This window comes from Myotis lucifugus, unplaced genomic scaffold (genome assembly GCF_000147115.1).
Source record: "Myotis lucifugus unplaced genomic scaffold, Myoluc2.0 scaffold_415, whole genome shotgun sequence".
NCBI classification, from domain to species: domain Eukaryota; kingdom Metazoa; phylum Chordata; class Mammalia; order Chiroptera; family Vespertilionidae; genus Myotis; species Myotis lucifugus.
The window spans coordinates 754,865-772,121 of NW_005871463.1; the positions used below are offsets into that span (position 1 = coordinate 754,865).

The 17,257-nt window shown below is 40.7% G+C and overlaps 1 protein-coding gene across 5 annotated transcripts in view; it reads right to left on the minus strand.

Moving 5' to 3' along the window:
- Positions 1-17,257, minus strand: part of KDM2A (lysine demethylase 2A) — an 85,665-nt gene that overhangs the window by 38,822 nt on the left and 29,586 nt on the right. For 3 of the 5 annotated variants that reach the window (XM_006102511.3, XM_006102509.3, XM_006102510.3), the window contains 4 exons: positions 9,049-9,187; positions 7,827-7,905; positions 6,684-6,730; positions 257-435 (listed from right to left, as the gene is read on the minus strand). In XM_006102511.3, coding sequence (XP_006102573.1) covers positions 257-435; positions 6,684-6,730; positions 7,827-7,905; positions 9,049-9,187 — 444 coding nt within the window. Of the gene's footprint in view, positions 1-256; positions 436-6,683; positions 6,731-7,826; positions 7,906-9,048; positions 9,188-17,257 lie in introns of those variants that run through there. The other 2 variants (XM_023743835.1, XM_023743836.1) reach the window with 2 other exon arrangements.

Consider the following 17,257-nt stretch of genomic DNA (forward strand, 5'->3'; position numbering starts at 1 on the left):
TTATTCTTTATTATGTACAAAGGCCAATGTTCCTAAATTAAGTATATTGGTGATGTAAATCAGAATGGTCCCTCCCTATATAAAATTAAATTATTTTAGAAAATGATGGACCATCTAAAAATGCAAATTATCCTTATCAAATTGTCTTGTTCCTCTTTATCTTCATCTTGGTATGTACATAAAGTAATAAATTCTCCTAGTAAATATATAACTCTTTTGGTGACAATGACAATGTGGAAAAAATGGGTAGACTAACCGTGGAGGGCCTCTGCACCATGTTCTCCAGCCTGGTGTGGCTAAACTCTAGGCTGATGACATTATAGAGTTTTTCTCGCTCCTCCTCTGGGGTCTCATAGTAGCGTGTCCACTGAGCCATCGTCATTTCAATACCTTTCTGTGTGTTCACATCCATGACATCCACCATGCGACGACTCCCTGCCATGAAAGATGCATTGATTATCTCTACTGAGCCATTGATATCCATAAATACATTAAGACTATAAAATACAAGTGAAAGTAAACAAACTACCCTTTCTTATTTAAGGTTTTCAATAACAAAGAGCTAGTTGTGACTTGAGATAATCAACAGAAAATCAAATCACAGAAAATGGAAAAGACAACGGGTAATATTAAAAATAACAACCACTCCCTTATGTCATGTTTATTTATATGGTTAGGCACTGAATCTTATATTCAATATCTCACTCAATCCTAAATGCTAAGTAGTAATCTCCATGTCACAGATGAGAAAACAGGTGATAGGTAACTTGCAGGACAAAGCAGGACAAGAATGCAGGTAGCCCAATTTTAGAGTCAATGTACTTATCCACTGAGCTACGCTGCTTTGATGCAGGTCTGAAACAGAATCTAATCTCTCCCACAAATTGAGTAAAAGACCGATTCTTTAGTGAGTACTAGATTAAATTTCAATCTGTCTACTCTTTTGTTTAAAAGGGTTATTTCCCAAACCTGTCAAGTATTTCTAATATAAATTTCCCTTTTCATACGTTCCACAAATATTTACTGAGAAAGATACCATAAGGGACATAAATATTTATTTACATCAGACTCCCAACTAATCATAACAACCACAACAAAAGGCAGAATGCTAGAAGAGGTAGCATAAAATACTAGGGGAAGAAAATAATAGTTTTGGAGCCAAAGAGATCTAATGTACACCTCATCTCTAATACTAGTTGGCCAAGTTATTTAACTGCTCTGAACCTTAATATCATCTTCTATAACTTGTGAATAATCCCTTATGGGCCGCTGTGAAAATTTAGTCAGTGAAGTAAAATGTTTAACACAATTAAACAGTAATTAAAAATAAAGGAAAATATATAACCTATACTGATCAGAGAAGAAAAAAAGAGGGTAGGAGAATCGTTGAGTTTGGCTCTAAAGAATAAACAGAATTTCAGCAAGAAAGATTCCACAGAGAGAATTCCAAATAGAGGCAACAGCATAAGAGAAGATATGGAAAGGCAGCACAGCTAAAAAGTTAAAAAAATGCTGGTTAAGGAAGGGAGAGAGAATAAAAAGCTACTGCTGGAATATTAAGAATACTGTTCAACTTGCATGAAACTAACGAATACCTACTACATACCTGGCCTTGGCAGATAAAAAGTAGTATTAGGACCTCATCCCTTGCCTTCAAGGAGTTTACAGTCTGGTTAGAGATAAAAGATAATAGGCAAGAGGACAAGAATATGGCCACAATGAAGTAGACATGACAGAATACATAATCAAATATAACATAAGTAAGGCAACGGACCAAACTACCCTTCATGTTTTAGAAGAAAAAGCAAATGTTAAATCATATTTCAAATGACTTGAAATACTACTTCAGACCCACTAGAATGGCCATATAATAATAATAATAATAATAATGAAAAATAAGTGCTGGCCAGGATGCAGAGAAACTGGAACCCTTAGACTTTGGTGGTAGAAATGTAAAATGATGCAACTGCTATGAAAAAACAATTTGTGGTTCCTTAATAAATTAAACACAGAATGGCTACATAACCTAGCAATTCCACTGTGAATATATATTCAAAAGAATCAAACTCAGGTGTTCTAACAAAATCTTCTACATGAATGTTCATAGGATCTCTGGTCCAATAGCCAACAGGTGAAAATAATGCCCATCAATAGATGAGTGGATTAACAAAATGTGGTATACCCAGCAAAATGGAGTATTATTTCACCATAAACAGTAATTAAGTACTGTTACATGCCACAAGATAGATAAACCTCGAAAACATGCTAAGTGAAAGAAGCCAGACATAAAAGGTTACATTTTGTGATTCCATTTATATTAAATGTCCAGAATAGGCAAATCCACAGAGACAGGAAGCAGATTAGTGGTTGCCAGGGTCTAAGGGAAGGAGGGAATGAAGATTGACTATTTAATAGGTAAGGTGTTCCTGTTTGGGGTGATAAAAAAGTTCTGGAACTATTTATTAAAGGTGGGTGCACATTGTGAATATATTTAATGCCATTGAGTTGTACACTTTAAAATTACCACAACAGTAAACGTTATCTGTATTTTACAATAAAAACATGTATCCTATATAATAAAAAGCTAATATGCAAATAGATTGAACGGCAGAACAACCGGTCACTATGACGTGTGCTATCCACTAGGGGGCATGTGCAGAACATGGTGGGTACTGGCCACAGTGGGATGGTGGAGAAGGTGAGCAAGGGCGCCAGACCAAGGTGGGGCGCTGGTCGCTGTCATTGGGATGAGCCTCTGGTGGTTACTAAAAATTCTTTGCTTCGACATGCCGTAGTCCTGCCTGGCGATCACACCTGCTGCTGGCGCCGGTCCCGCTCGCACCCACAGCCAGTGCTGGAGCTGCCGCTTGCACCTGCTGTTGGTGCCCGGCATGGGTCCTGATCACTTGGTGCCATCAGCAGGTGTGAGCAGCGGCTGCTGGCCCTGATTGCCCGAGGGCTTTTCCACCTCTTCCTCCCCCTGAGGGGCAATCAGGGCAGCAGCCACAGCTCACACCCCCTGCTGGTGCTGGCCTCAATCACTCCACACAATCAGTGGGTGCGAGCGGGGCTGCCAGCAGACGAGACTGGGGGGCTGCGGCGGGAGGGGCCAGGCTGGGGCGCGGAGGAATGGGCCAAGACTCACCCCTATGCCTACCGCAGCCTTGCAGCCCACAGTTCCTTTCAGGGTGCACGAATTCGTGCACTGGGCCCCTAGTCCTATATAATAAAACCCTAATATGCAAATTGACCAAACGGCGGGACAACCGGTTGCTATGATGAACACTGACCACCAGGGGGCAGATGTTCAATGCAGAAGGTGCCCCCTAGTGGTCAGTGCGCTCCCACAGGGGGAGCTCCGCTCAGCCAGAAGCCGGACTCACAGCTGGCAAGCACAGTGGTGGTGGCAGCAAGTGGGCCTAAGCAGGCAGTCAGACATCCCCCAAGGGGTCCCGGACTATGAGAGGGCGCAGGCTGGGCTAAGGGACCCCACCCTCGACTGGTGCACGAATGTCGTGCACTGCTTTCGTGCACAAATGTCATGCAATTCTTTCATGCACCAGGCCTCTAGTATATATATAAAAAGCCAGCCCTAGCTGGTTTGGCTCAGTGGATAGAGCGTCTGTCTGCAGACTGAAGGATCCCAGGATCGATTCTGGCTAAGGGCATATGCCCAGGTTTCAGGCTCAATTAGCAATGGAGGGTGTGCAGGAGGCAGCCGGTCAATGATTCTCTCTCATCATTGATATTTCTATCTCTCTCTCCCTCTCCCTTCCTCTCTGAAATCAATAAAAATATATTTAAAAAATAAATAAATAAATAAAAATAAAAAGCCAGCCACTGGAACGCCGGAACAGCCGGAACGACCGGTCACTATGACGCCCACTGCGGTGGGCCAACCAGCCTGATCGGGGCGGGGCCAGCCGACCAACCTCCTGCGGAACCCCCTCCGACCTGCCCAGCCCCCCCCCCCACTTCGATCAGGGGTGGGGCTGGCCAGCCAACTTCCCGTGGCCCCTACCCCCCACCGGCCTGGCCCTGATCGGCCCCATGCACAAATTTGTGCACCGGGCCTCTAATTAAAAAGTGACTGTTTTCCTTCAAGAATGTAAATCAAAGCAAAAGCAGTTCCACTGTTAATGCCACCAGAGCACTTAGTACTCTGTGTACGTACCAGAGCACTTAGATAAAATAATGGCATAGTGCCCTAGCCCTGTGGTTTAATGGATAGAACATGGCCTGTGGACCAAAGGGTTCTGGGTTCGATTCCGATCAAGGGCACCTACCTCAGTTGCAGGCTCCTCCCAGGCCCAGGCCCTGGTCGGGGCTTGAGCAGGAAGCAACCAATCGATGTGTTTCTCTCACATCGATATTTCTTTTTGCCTTTCCCTCTCTCTTCCACTCTCTCTAAAAATCAATGGGAAAATATCCTCAGATGAAGATTTTTAAAAATGACATAATAGCTAACATTAATTGAGCACGTACTATGTTTTAAGCACTTTACACTTAAGTAACATTGTCCAAGGTTACACAGCTAGTAATTAGTAGAGTTGGGATTTAAACCTGGACAGTTCTGCCCGAGTCCATACTCTCAACCAATATATCCCATCACATAATTTTTACACCATAGAATGATTTTCTTCTTTTTGGGACATGAACTGATACTAGAGATGTAACATTCCACTTAAGTATAAAAGAAGACTGGATTAAGCCATAGTACATATACTGGTAGTGATAATGGATTCTTGTAATCACTAATAGTCTGTTCATTGCATTTTGACAATTGTTAGTTATCCAAGAGAAAACCGCCCCCAACTATCCTCTTAAGTATATGATTGCGAGTGGAAAAGAGGGGACAGAAATCAGTTTTGGCAGTTTTTCCAATTTCATTTGTGAATTTTTAAAATATAAATGCAGGGATACAAAGCATTCATGCAAATCAAAATGTCTCAGTAAACAAGTTTCAGCAGTTCAACTTTATAACAATTATAAATAAACCTGTTCAAATTTTCTGAACAATGTCAGCATTTGGATTTTTTAAAGAAACAAGTAAATTTCTTACTGATGGAACTCAATGGTGTTTGTAGCACTTTTGTCACACAGTAGATTCCATCCATTCACTATACTTTCTGAGTTGTCTCACATGCAAGTACATTTTAAAAATATATATATTTTATTGATTTTTTACAGAGAGGAAGGGAGAGGGATAGAGAGTTAGAAACATCGATGAGAGAGAAACATCAATCAGCTGCCTCCTGCACACCCCCCACTGGGGATGTGCCCGCAACCAAGGTACATGCCCTTGACCAGAATCGAACCTGGGACCCTTGAGTCCGCAGGCCGATGCTCTATCCACTGAGCCAAACCGGTTAGGGCTGCAAGTACATATTTTTAATGTCTGTCTTCTATGCTGTTCCTATAAGTCTGCTATTAAAATACATTGAATTATAAAACCCAAAACAAAAACAAAAACCCAACCACCTAGACTTCAAACAACCTGGACATAAAGGTAGGTATCAGTTGAAATTTCTGAAAGTCTATTCCAGTGGTCGGCAAACTCATCAGTCAACAGAGCCACATATCAACAGTACTTCTTCAAAATAGACTCGCCCAGGCCGAAAACCGACTTCTGCGCATGGGCCATGAAGTTTCAATCGCACTGTACGTGCGCGCCCGCACGTGGTATTTGTGGAAGAGCCACACTCAAGGGGCCAGAGTCACATGTGGCTCGAGAGCCGCAGTTTGCCGACCACTGACCTAGTAGGATAAAAAGAAATTTATCCAGCTGTCTAAAAAGGGCCCTCAAGTGGCCAAGAGATAGTACTGCAATATTTAATTTCCAAAGCAAGAGATTTCAGTGCAGCTTCAGCATAGAGGAAATTTAGTGGTAGAAGGAAAACATCAAAAAACTTTTGTTTCATGTCCTGTTGGAAACCTTTCTAAAAGATTTTAATCTACTTTACTGCCTTATCGTGTATAGGAGAGTGACCATCTCTGAATTCAGTACTGTCTCACTGAACAGCAATGGTCTGCAGAAAATGGACCTGAACCTTTACTGACCATAGGAAGTGTTCTTCTTTAATTAGATTGTTCTAATTTGCTTTCTTTTTACTAATTTTGAATACAATAAAACATAAATCAGATTAAAGACTTAAGTTAACCAGTCACTGATGAAGAAAAATTTTAATGTATCTACTCAGTTTATAAAGTTTCAAACCTTGGCCTAGTTAACAAATGTAGCATTGGTAAAAATTTCCTGGAAATTTCTCTACTGCTTTTACGGGGAAAAAAGAAAATCAAATATGAATGAAGCTTCATTCTTGGCTCATAGATATAAAATTTCACTTTCCAGGGGAGGTTGCCCTGGAAGGCAGATCTTCTGGAGAGAAAGTGGTGGGGAGTGGGAGAGGGATGCACAGAGATAAAAATGGCAGGTAGGAAAGAAGTATCGGGTTCAAATGTTTTACCTCAAATGAGTGCTAAACAAAGCAACTTAGTAACTCCCTCTGAGAAAATTCTCAGTTGCTGAATTATAGTTTCTAATCAAGAAACTACTTCAATCCAATCAATCCAATACATACTTCAATGCTCCTAAACCTTCTCAAATCTCAGAGATTTAAGACTCAGTCCTAAGTGTAAAATCTCTGCCTCAAAGACACAAAGGCCACATGCTTAATACTTACCCACACACATTTTGACATCATTCACAGTGAAGTCTGGATCTGGCATCCTATGAAACAAACACCAATAAGCATAACTTAAGTGGGAAGCATAACTTCTTTAGTCGGTGTTTTTTCTTTTCTTTTTAACACTCTAACTTTAAGAAAAAAATATGTTTTTATTGATTTCAGAGAGGAAGAAAGAGGGAGAGAGATAGAAACATCAATGATGAGAGAGATTCATTGATTGGCTGCCTCCTGCACACCCCCTACTGGGGATGGAGCCTGCAACCCGGGCATGTGCCTTGACCAGGAATCATACATTGATTTCCTGGTTCATAGATCAATGCTCAACCAATGAGCCACGCCAGTTGAGCTATCTTTTTTTTTTTTTTTAAATATTTTATTGATTTTTTACAGAGAGGAAGGGAGAGAGACAGAGAGTTAGAAACATCGATGAGAGAGAAACATCGACCAGCTGCCTCCTGCACATCTCCTACTGGGGATGTGCCCGCAACCCAGGTACATGCCCTTGACCGGAATCGAACCCGGGACCTTTCAGTCCGCAGGCCGACGCTCTATCCACTGAGCCAAACCGGTTTCGGCGAGCTATCTTTTTTTTGTTTTAAGATTTTTTTTATGTGGAGGAGGGCTATGCATGCCCAAGGCCGATTTGATTTTTTTAGATCAGTTTTTTTTTTAGAGAGGGAGAAACAGAGAGGGGGAGAGAGAGAAACACTGATATGAGAGTGAAACATCCATTGGCTGCCTCTTGCACACACCCTATCAGGGATTGAGCCCACAACCTAGGCACATGCCCTGACCGAAATTGAACCAACAACCTTTTGGTGCATAACATGATGCCCAACCAACTTAGCCACACTGGCTAAAGCAGTGTGAAGTTTTTTCTTAAAGTACTAAGAACTCTCCAGTCGAGACACGTCAATTTTCTTATTTGAGCTGAAAATATATTTTAAATATAAATGACTTGATTTTCTTCTTATCTCAACTTTATTTCCTCATTTACCGTTAACAATCATTTGTAAAAAAAGAAATATACACCCTTTTAAAACTAAATGTGAAATATTATCAATACTGCACTGTCTATAGCTCTATGTGTAATATGGCCATTTCTCAACCATATCCAATCAGGCCAACAACACTTACTTTATTCCAAGTCCATCAGAATTCTTGAAAATCAGAGGGTCTCTTAAGCCACCCCGCTGGATATACTCCACATTAAAATCTGTCACCAAAGGAAAATAATTGTTAGGATGGCAAGAGGTATAGCTGGAAAAAGATAACTGAGAAGCAGGATTCAGGGATTTGCTAAGTCTGTATTTCCAGGGTAAATTAAAAATTTAATCAATAGCTCTATTAACGAGTCATCTCATAAATCCTAGGCAGAAATTATTGTCATCCTTCCTCTTTTTTAAAAAATATACATTTTAATTGATTTCAGAGAGGAAAGGTAGTGGGAGAGAGAGAGAGAAACATCAATGTTGAGAAAGACTCATTATTGGCTGCCTCCTGCATGCCCCACAATAGGGATCAAGCCCACAGTCCAGGCATGTGCCCTGACCGGAAATCGTAACTGTGACCTCCTGGTTCATAGGTTGACACTCAACCATTGAGCCACGCCAGCCGGACATCATCCTTCCTAATAGACAAAAAATGTAATTCTGTCCACTACATTCCTGTTGGTTTGCCAAGGAGCAAAGCTGCATGGTACACATGGAATCACACATCTCAGTTTTGGTGGGAGGTATATGCATAAAAGGGCTTTTATTGTACTACTAGTGGCCCGGTGCATGAAATTTGTGCACGGGTAGGGCCCCTAGGCCTGGCCAGCAATCAGGGCCAATCTACAGGGCGACTGGGGAGCCCCCTGTTGGCACCCGCCTTGGCTGGCCTGGCGCCACTCACTCGCTGGCCCAGCCCGCCACTGCCGCCAGTCGGGGCCTGCAGGCTAGGGGAAGCTTCTATGTTGAGCGTCTTCCCCCTGGTGGTCAGTGTGTGTCATGGCGACCGGTCGTTCTGCCATTTAGTTGATTTGCATATTAAGCTTTTATTATAGTATAGGATTTATAATTAAACCCAAACCAAGGAAAGGGAGAAAAAGAAGAAAGAGACTTTAGAGAAAAATTCTAACAACATTCCTGCCCTAATAAATGCTTGCTTCTTCTAATATAGCAAAGAAATGACTCACAGGGTGGGAGGATTTGGGGATGGTAGTGTGTGAGTGGTACTGTGTAAAAAGAGAAAATAAAGATAAATAGCTGCATAGCATCAACAGGTATATTCTGGCTGCATAGATGCTTACTACAGTTCCCAGAATTTAAACTTCCTACATCAAGGGACTATAGGTCTGAATCAAAATAATACTAACCTTTTCCCTCCATAAAAGTAACAAAATTTGCATTATATTTGTTGGTGTGAAGTTTCTCTTCCAAGTCAAAAGTTCTTTTCCCTTCAATTTCATCATCTGAAATGCCATCATCTTCATAACGTCGTCGCATGGTACCACGCTGGGGAGAGAGGGACATTAGGATGAAATCATGTAATTTTTCATGCCTATCGAAAAGTGGTCAGTTTTCCCTACACGTATGGACAAAGTGCTACTTTTAACTTCAGTTGCTATGTCAAGCATCAGTATTCCTTGCCTTAAGATCTTTCTCTTAACGAAAGATGAGTGTTTTCTGAGAATGTACAGAATAAAACAAAGTTTTAATGAGCCACTGCATCCCCTATTTGTGATATGTTCCCTCTGCTAACTCTTTCAGCCTAGAGATATAAATTTATAATAAAAATTTGACCAAAAAGGGTCTACTAAACATTTTACTTGTCAATCACTGCTTATCAGAGGGGGAACAAATTGTCTTTATGAACATTTCAGGCCAGGATACAAGATATAATTTTTTCACAGGGGAAAGCTGTATTTACAATACCTTCAATAATAGAGTACAACGTTTTAATTAATGAAGCAAAAACTCTAACATCAGATAAAGGAATAAAGTTAATCTAAACAATAGCATCCTAAACAGTAACCTCCAATATTTACTTTAAAGATGTCTTCCCAAAGAAGATATACAAATGCCAATGAGCACATGAAAATGCTCAATATCATTAGTCATTAGGAGAAGTGCAAATTAAAATCACAATGAGATACCACTTCACACCCACTAGGATGACTATTATAAAAAAGATGGACAATAACAAGTGTTGGCAAGAATGTGGAGAAATTGAAGCCCTCATACATTGATGAATTCAATCTAAAATGGTACAACCACTTTAGAAAACAGTTCGACAGTTCTAGCAATTCTACTCTGAGAGGTGTGTGTGTGTGTGTGTGTGTGTGTGTGTATACCGGTCATTCTGCCGTTTGGTTGATTTGCATATTAGCCTTTTATTATATAGGATATAAAAAAAATTTAAATGAAGTCCATACAAAAACTTGTACACAAATGTTCATGGCAATATTCATAATAGCCAAAAGGTAGCAAGCCAAATTTCAATCGATGATGAATGGGCTAACAAAATGTGATGTCCTCCTATATAATAAAAGGCTAATATGCAAATTGTCCCCTTGGGAGTTTGACTGACCAGGAGTTGGATTGCTCACTATGACGTGCGCTGACCACCAGGGGGCGGCGCGGAACGAAGGAAGGCCCCAGCAGGCAGCCAGCAGCCAAGGGAAGGAAGGCTCTGATTGGCCCTGATCGCTGGCCAGACTTAGGGACCCTTTCCATGCATGAATTTCGTGCACCGGGCCTCTAGTATTTACATAATGGAATATTTGGCCATAGAAATAAATGAAGTATTGATAAGTGCTACAATACAACATAGAAGAATCTTGAAAACACTATATTAACACTTGGAGTGGGGGAAACGAGTTAAGTCGGCTCGCGTGAATTGCGCGTACTCCGCGGGAGCCGTCTTTAACTCGGTTCATATAGATTTGCGGTGGAGTGCGGGAAACGTGTAAACTCGGGCCGATTGTAACTGCGTATTACCAAATATTTGTTTGTAATCCACCCTTTTGGTGGATGGAACAAAACCAAAAGACAGAGCCATCTTATATTTTGGCGGGAAATTCACCCCACACCGGAGTGTTAAATGAAAGAAGCCAAACATAAAAGACCACATATTGTATAATATTATTTACATGAAATGTACAGAATAGGCAAATCCATAGAGATAGAAAGTAGATTAGTGGTTGCCAGAGGCTGGGAAGACAGAGAAAGGAAGTGACCAGTAAGATTTTTCTTCTTGATGATATATTATAGAATTGTAATTTTATTAGCCAATATTAAATAAATAGAAAAAAAAGATTTCTTCTTGACAGTTGATTTAAATCAAAGGGAATAATGGTGGGCTTCCTTTCAATGCTCTGCAATTTTACATTTCTGTTATTTTGCTATTGAGAAAGGCATCTTCCTTTGGTATAGCAGCCTATATAGTTAAGTATTACACAACAATATTTAATATTGTATGTGGTTTTCACAGAAAAACAACAACCTGTAATTACGTAATACACAACTGCTGAATTCGTTTTTTAAGTGAACCATTCTAAGAATTTCTAAAACCTTTTGCTTAACTTTAACTGTAAAAATATTACCTAATTACTGTCTTAATGGACAGCTTTATTTTCTTTATAATTATTTAAGCACTAGAGGCCCAGTGCACGAAATTCGTGTGTTTGTGGGGGGCGGTGGCACGCGGGGCCCTCAGCCCCGCCTGCACCCTAATGCAATCCAGGACTCCTCAGGGGATGTCCGACTGCCGGATCCCTGCGGGATTGGGCCTAAACTGGCAATTGAACATCCCTCTCGCAATCTGGGACTGCTGGCTTCTAACTGCTCACCAGCGTGATCGCCCCTAACCACTCTGCCTGCCTGCCTCATCACCCCTAACCACTGGCCTGCCTGCCTGATCGCCCCTAACCACTCGCCTGCCTGCCTAATTGCCCCTAACTGCTCACCTGCCTGCCTGATCACCTCTAACCACACCTCTGCCTTGGCTCCTGCCACAGCAGCTTCGTCCAGACGGACATCTGGAATGATATCCGGAAGGTCATTCGGCTGTCTGGTGTAATTAACATATTATGCTTTTATTATTATAGATCATATGATAATCCATGTGGTTTCTATAATAATCATTCAGCATTTATTGGAACAATTACATTTCACTTGAAAGACAGTTTTCTAAGGGAAACTTAGATGAATTAGGTTTCCCCCCATTTTCTCTTTTTACAACTCTTTTTTTAAAAAGTTTTATATAATTGATTTGAGAGAGAGAAAAACACCGATGTGAAAGAGAAACATTGATCAGTTGCCTCCCATATGCACTCCAATTGGGGATCAAACCCGCAACAGGAATCGAACCAGTGACCTTTGATGTATGTGACAACATTCCAACCAACTGAGCCACACCAGCCAGGACTTTCACGCTTTGAATTGCTTTACCTTCCCTGAAACTACCTGAAATTTTATGGTAAAACCACATTTTGGATCAGAATTTGCTAGATGGCTTTCTTATTTATAGGATATCACTCTATAAATTAAAAACAAAAAGAAGTGACCACTGCCCTAGCTGGTTTTCTTCAGTGGATAGAATGTTGGCCTGCGGACTGAAAGGTCCCAGGTTTGATTCTGGTCAAGGACACATGCCCGGGTTACGGGGTCCATTCCTAGTAGGGGGCGTGCAGGAGGCAGCCGATCAATGATTCTCTCTCTTCATTGATGTTTCAATCTCTCTCTCCCTCTCCCTTCCTCTCTGAAATCAATAAAAAAAATACTTAAAAGTAAAAGAAGTGACCATTAATGGTATGGATTTCTTTCAAGAGTTATGAAAATGTTCTGAAATTAGGTAGTGGTAATATTTACACAACTCTGTAAAGATACTAAGAACCAGTAAATTATACATTTTAAATGGGTGAATTTTATGGTGTGTGAATTATATCTCATGAGCTGTTATTTTTCTTGCTTATGCTGCAAACTTATCTCTTAGTATATTTTACTTTAGCCAATGATGACATTTGCTTTTTTTTTTTTTTTTTTGACATTTGCTATTCTTGAATACATACACAAGGGACAATTGGTGTGGGAGTGGTAGGTGCCATACAGGGTAAAGTAGTCATACCCTACAATGTGCTAAAAACAACTAAAACTGGAATTTAAAGTTAGATATTGATAATCTAAAATTGATTACATAGCATCTGATTTTGCATAAATATCTAAGAAAATGAGACATTGGAGGAAGATCTCTTGAATGAACAGAAATGAATCATAAGAAATAAAAATTAAAGAAAATAAAATACACTGTTAAACACCTAAGAAGAGCAAGATTCAACGTCAAAACTTAGACAGAAACACTGAGGAATATCTGCTATCTTTTCCATAAGCCACAGCTCAAAAGCCAGTCCCCCTCCCCCCCAAAAAAGGAGATTAATTTTAATAGAACTTTCACTTACTCCAATAATGCCATCTCTGCTCAAAATATTTTTAGGTACATTTATTTGGGCGTAGAGGAGTGTATTTTCACTGACAATTTCTTACATGGGTTTTTTTGGAAAGAACAACACTCAGTTTTCTTCTTCACCTTATTCCATATGTGTCTTTGAAGGGAACTCCAAAAGACAATTTCCAAGCATGTCATACAATAAAGGCAATACCATCAGAATAAATGTAGTTTCCCAAAATAATCAGTTTTAAAAAGCATTCATTTGCACTACAAGTTCTTTTTTTAAATTTTATTTTTCTTCTTCAGTGACAACATATTCACCCTAATTACCACAACATTTCTAACATGGTAGCCAGAAGTTCCCCTATCCTTCCTTCCTTTTTACATTATTTTCTTGATTTTTAAAAAATGTATATATATTTTTATTGCTTTCAGAGAGGAGAGGGATAGAAACATCAATGATGAGAGAATCATTGATCAGCTGCCACCTTCTGCATGCCCCCTACTGGGGATAGAGCCTGCAATGGGGCATGTGTCCTGACCTGGAATCGAACTGTGACCTCCTCGTTCATAGGTCATCACTCAACCACTGAGCCACTCCGGCCTGATGGTTTTATCTTATATCAAGAGGAGTCCTCCCATTTGCACTCTCAGTTTGTAGAGTGTAACAATATAGGGAAGGCTCTTTTTCCAGCCAAGCTATGCCCATTTCTTAACGATGACAGAAAAATTAATTTGAATTCTTATTTTCTTTTTGATTGTTGCAACTGGGAAGTCAACACTGATGTGAAAATTATTTGTCTCAGTTTTAACGCTGTCAAGGATAAGGGTCCCCTCACCCATCTGTCTTAATGTAAACCTTGGGAAAAGTAAGTATCTATAGCAAATCTCTAGGTGCTTTAAAAACATACTCAATCCTCACAATAACCTGTAATCAGTAGGCAATAACACAATCTACTACAGGTGAAACCCTAAAAGCAGAGACTTACTTTAACCCTAAAGCAAAGGCTCTTCCTCAAGGCAGGAAGTTTCTGATGTTTGCTAAGGGACACTACATTTCTAGCTATGCCATTATTTAACATTCTATCATTCCTGATTTCAAATTCTAACTTTTATTTGACAACTTATTTTATTGGTCATTCAGCTATTCTGGTTGAAATAAAAATATTGCTATTTCTAACCAGAGACAATTTTACATCACAAAGTGTTTGGAAATACATCATTTATTGTCTATGCTGTTCAAATGTTTTTTCATTCTCTACATTTGTAATCAAATTATTTCAAACTTTCTGTAGAGATTAAATTGCCAATACATTTTTACCAAGATTAATCAACTCAGATTTTCTCTAAGATTCTGATCTATCTTATTTCATTACCTAAGAAAAGTTTTTTACAGAGCCTCTTTGCTAGAAATGGTATAAGAAGCCAAATAACTAGATTTTCATGTCCCACGTCATGGGTGAAAAAGTTTGGGGGCATCTTTTTTATAAATATATATGGATAAAATTCAGTGAATTCCCACTGACAAAATTAAATTTAAAAATAGGAGAAACCAAGATGGCGGCATAGGTAAACACCGGAAAATGCTGCCTCGCACAACCACTTCAAAAATACAACTAAAAGACAAAACGGACATCATCCAGAACCACAGGAAGGCTGGCTGAGTGGAAATTCTACAACTAGAAGGAAAGAGAAAAGCACACTGAGACTCAGAGGAGGTGCGGAAGTAAAGTTCAGAGGTACGGAGGCACATGTGGAAAGGGCTGGCAACTAAGGACACGGTTGTCTTTTTCAATCGGGAGGGAGTCTCAAGCTCCCAACTGCTCTGAACTCCAGTTCCGGGCGAGTCTCTGGGGACCCAGACTCATACGGGGAGCAACTGGCATTGGTTGGAACTCAAGGGCGGCTTTCTCTCAGAGGTGCTGGCAGCAATTACCGGGACACTGAGATTCCGGGCCTCTTAGGGTAGGACTGAGGATCTGCCATAGCTGTTTGCTCCGCCCTGTTGATTCCCTGAGACCCCGCCCCACCCAAGCTGTGCGCAGAGGCTTTTGCATATGAAAGGCCTGGCCCTTTGCAATCTGAAAATTACCTAACAAACTGCAGCTGGGTCAGAGAGACCCAGAACTTCCAAAAGAAGGCCCAAGGCCCCACAGCAGCTTGCATTGCTTCACAGCTGGGCCTCATCTGGGCACCTCCAAACCCCAAACAAAGAAGTGGAATCTGCAGATCTCTCCGTAGCTCCTGCTGGGTAGCCTCAGGCAGAGGCTAAATTAGCACCTCCTTAGAGATCCAAGAGCCAGTGTACCCAGTGATCAGAGTGGGACCATCCAGATTACACCTCCTCAGATCCATAAGGGACACACTCAGGGGGCAGACTCAGTGAGCACCAAAGCTCCACTGAAGCAAGTCTTGCCCCAGAAGGGTGTCTCCAGCACAGAAGTTCTCCCACTGTAGACACAGCTGATTCTCACAGCCAAATGGCCTGGAGGTCAATTCCTCCCAGTGATACCTACAACAATCAAGGCTTAACTACAACAAGACTGTGCTCACAACCCACAAAGGGGTGCACCAAGAGTGTCCACCTCAGGTAATTGGGGAGGCTGAGCCACTGGGCCCTATAGGACACCTAGCACAGATAGCCACTCTATCAACACAGGGAAGCATAAAAAATGCGGAGACAAAGAAACAGATCACAAATGACAGAAATGGAGGAAAGCAAACTACTGGATATAGAGTTCAAAACCAAACTTATAAGGTTTTTCAAGAATTTTCTAGAAACCACCGATAAATTTAGTGAGACCCTCAAGAAATCTAGTGAGACCCTCAAGGATATGAACAAGGACCAACTAGAAATTAAACATACATTGACTGAAATAAAGAATATTATACAGAGTTCCAACAGCAGACTAGAGGATCGCAAGAATCAAGTCAAAGATTTGAAATGCGAAGAAGCAAAAAACACCCAACCAGAAAAACAAAAAGAAAAAAGAATCCAAAAATATGAAGATAGTGTAAGGAGCCTCTGGGACAACTTCAAGAGTACCAACATCTGAATTATGGGGATACCAGAAGAAGAGAGAGAACAAGATATTGAAACCTATTTGAAGAAATAATGACAGAAAACTTCCCCTACCTGGTGAAAGAAATAGACTTACAAGTCCAGGAAGCGCAGAGAACCCCAAACAAAAGGAATCCAAAGAGGACCACACCAAGACACATCATAATTAAAATGCCAAGAGCAAAAGACAAAGAGAGAATCTTAAAAGCAGCAAGAGAAAGAAACTCAGTTACCTACAAGGGAGTACCCATACGACTGTCAGCTGATTTCTCAACAGAAACTTTGCAGGCCAGAAGGGAGTGGCAAGAAATATTCAAAGTGATGAATACCAAGAACCTACAACCAAGATTACTTTATCCAGCAAAGCTATCATTCAGAATTGAAGGTCAGATAAAGAGCTTCACAGATAAGAAAAAGCTAAAGGAGTTCATCACCACTAAACCAGTATTATACGAAATGCTGAAAGGTATCCTTTAAGAAGAAGAAAAAGGTAAAGATACAAACTATGAACAACAAATACACATCTGTTAACAAGTAAATCTAAAAATCAAGTGAATAAATAATCTGATGAACAGAATAAACTGGTGATTATAATAGAATCAGGGGCATAGAAAGGGAGTGGGCTGACTATTCTTGGGAAAGGGGTGTGGGGGATGCAGGAAGAGACTGAACAAAAATCGTGCACCTATGGATGAGGACAGTGGGGGGGGGGTGAGGGCGGAGGGTGGGGGGGGAAACCGGTGGATGGGAGCTATGTGGGGAAAAAGAGGAACACCTGCAATAATCTGAACAATAAAGATTTAATTTAAAAAAAGAGAAGAAGAAGAAAAAGGTAAAGATACAAATTATGAACAACAAATACCCATCTATCAACAAGTGAATTTAAAAATCAAGTGAATAAATAATCTGATGAACAGAATGAACTGGTGAATATAATAGAATCAGGGGCATGGAAAGGGAGTGGACTGCCTATTCTCAGGGGGGAAAGGGGTGTGGGGGGTGCGGGAAGAGACTGGACAAAAATTGTACACCTTTGGATGAGGACAGTGGGGGGGGGGGGTAAGGGCAGAGGGTG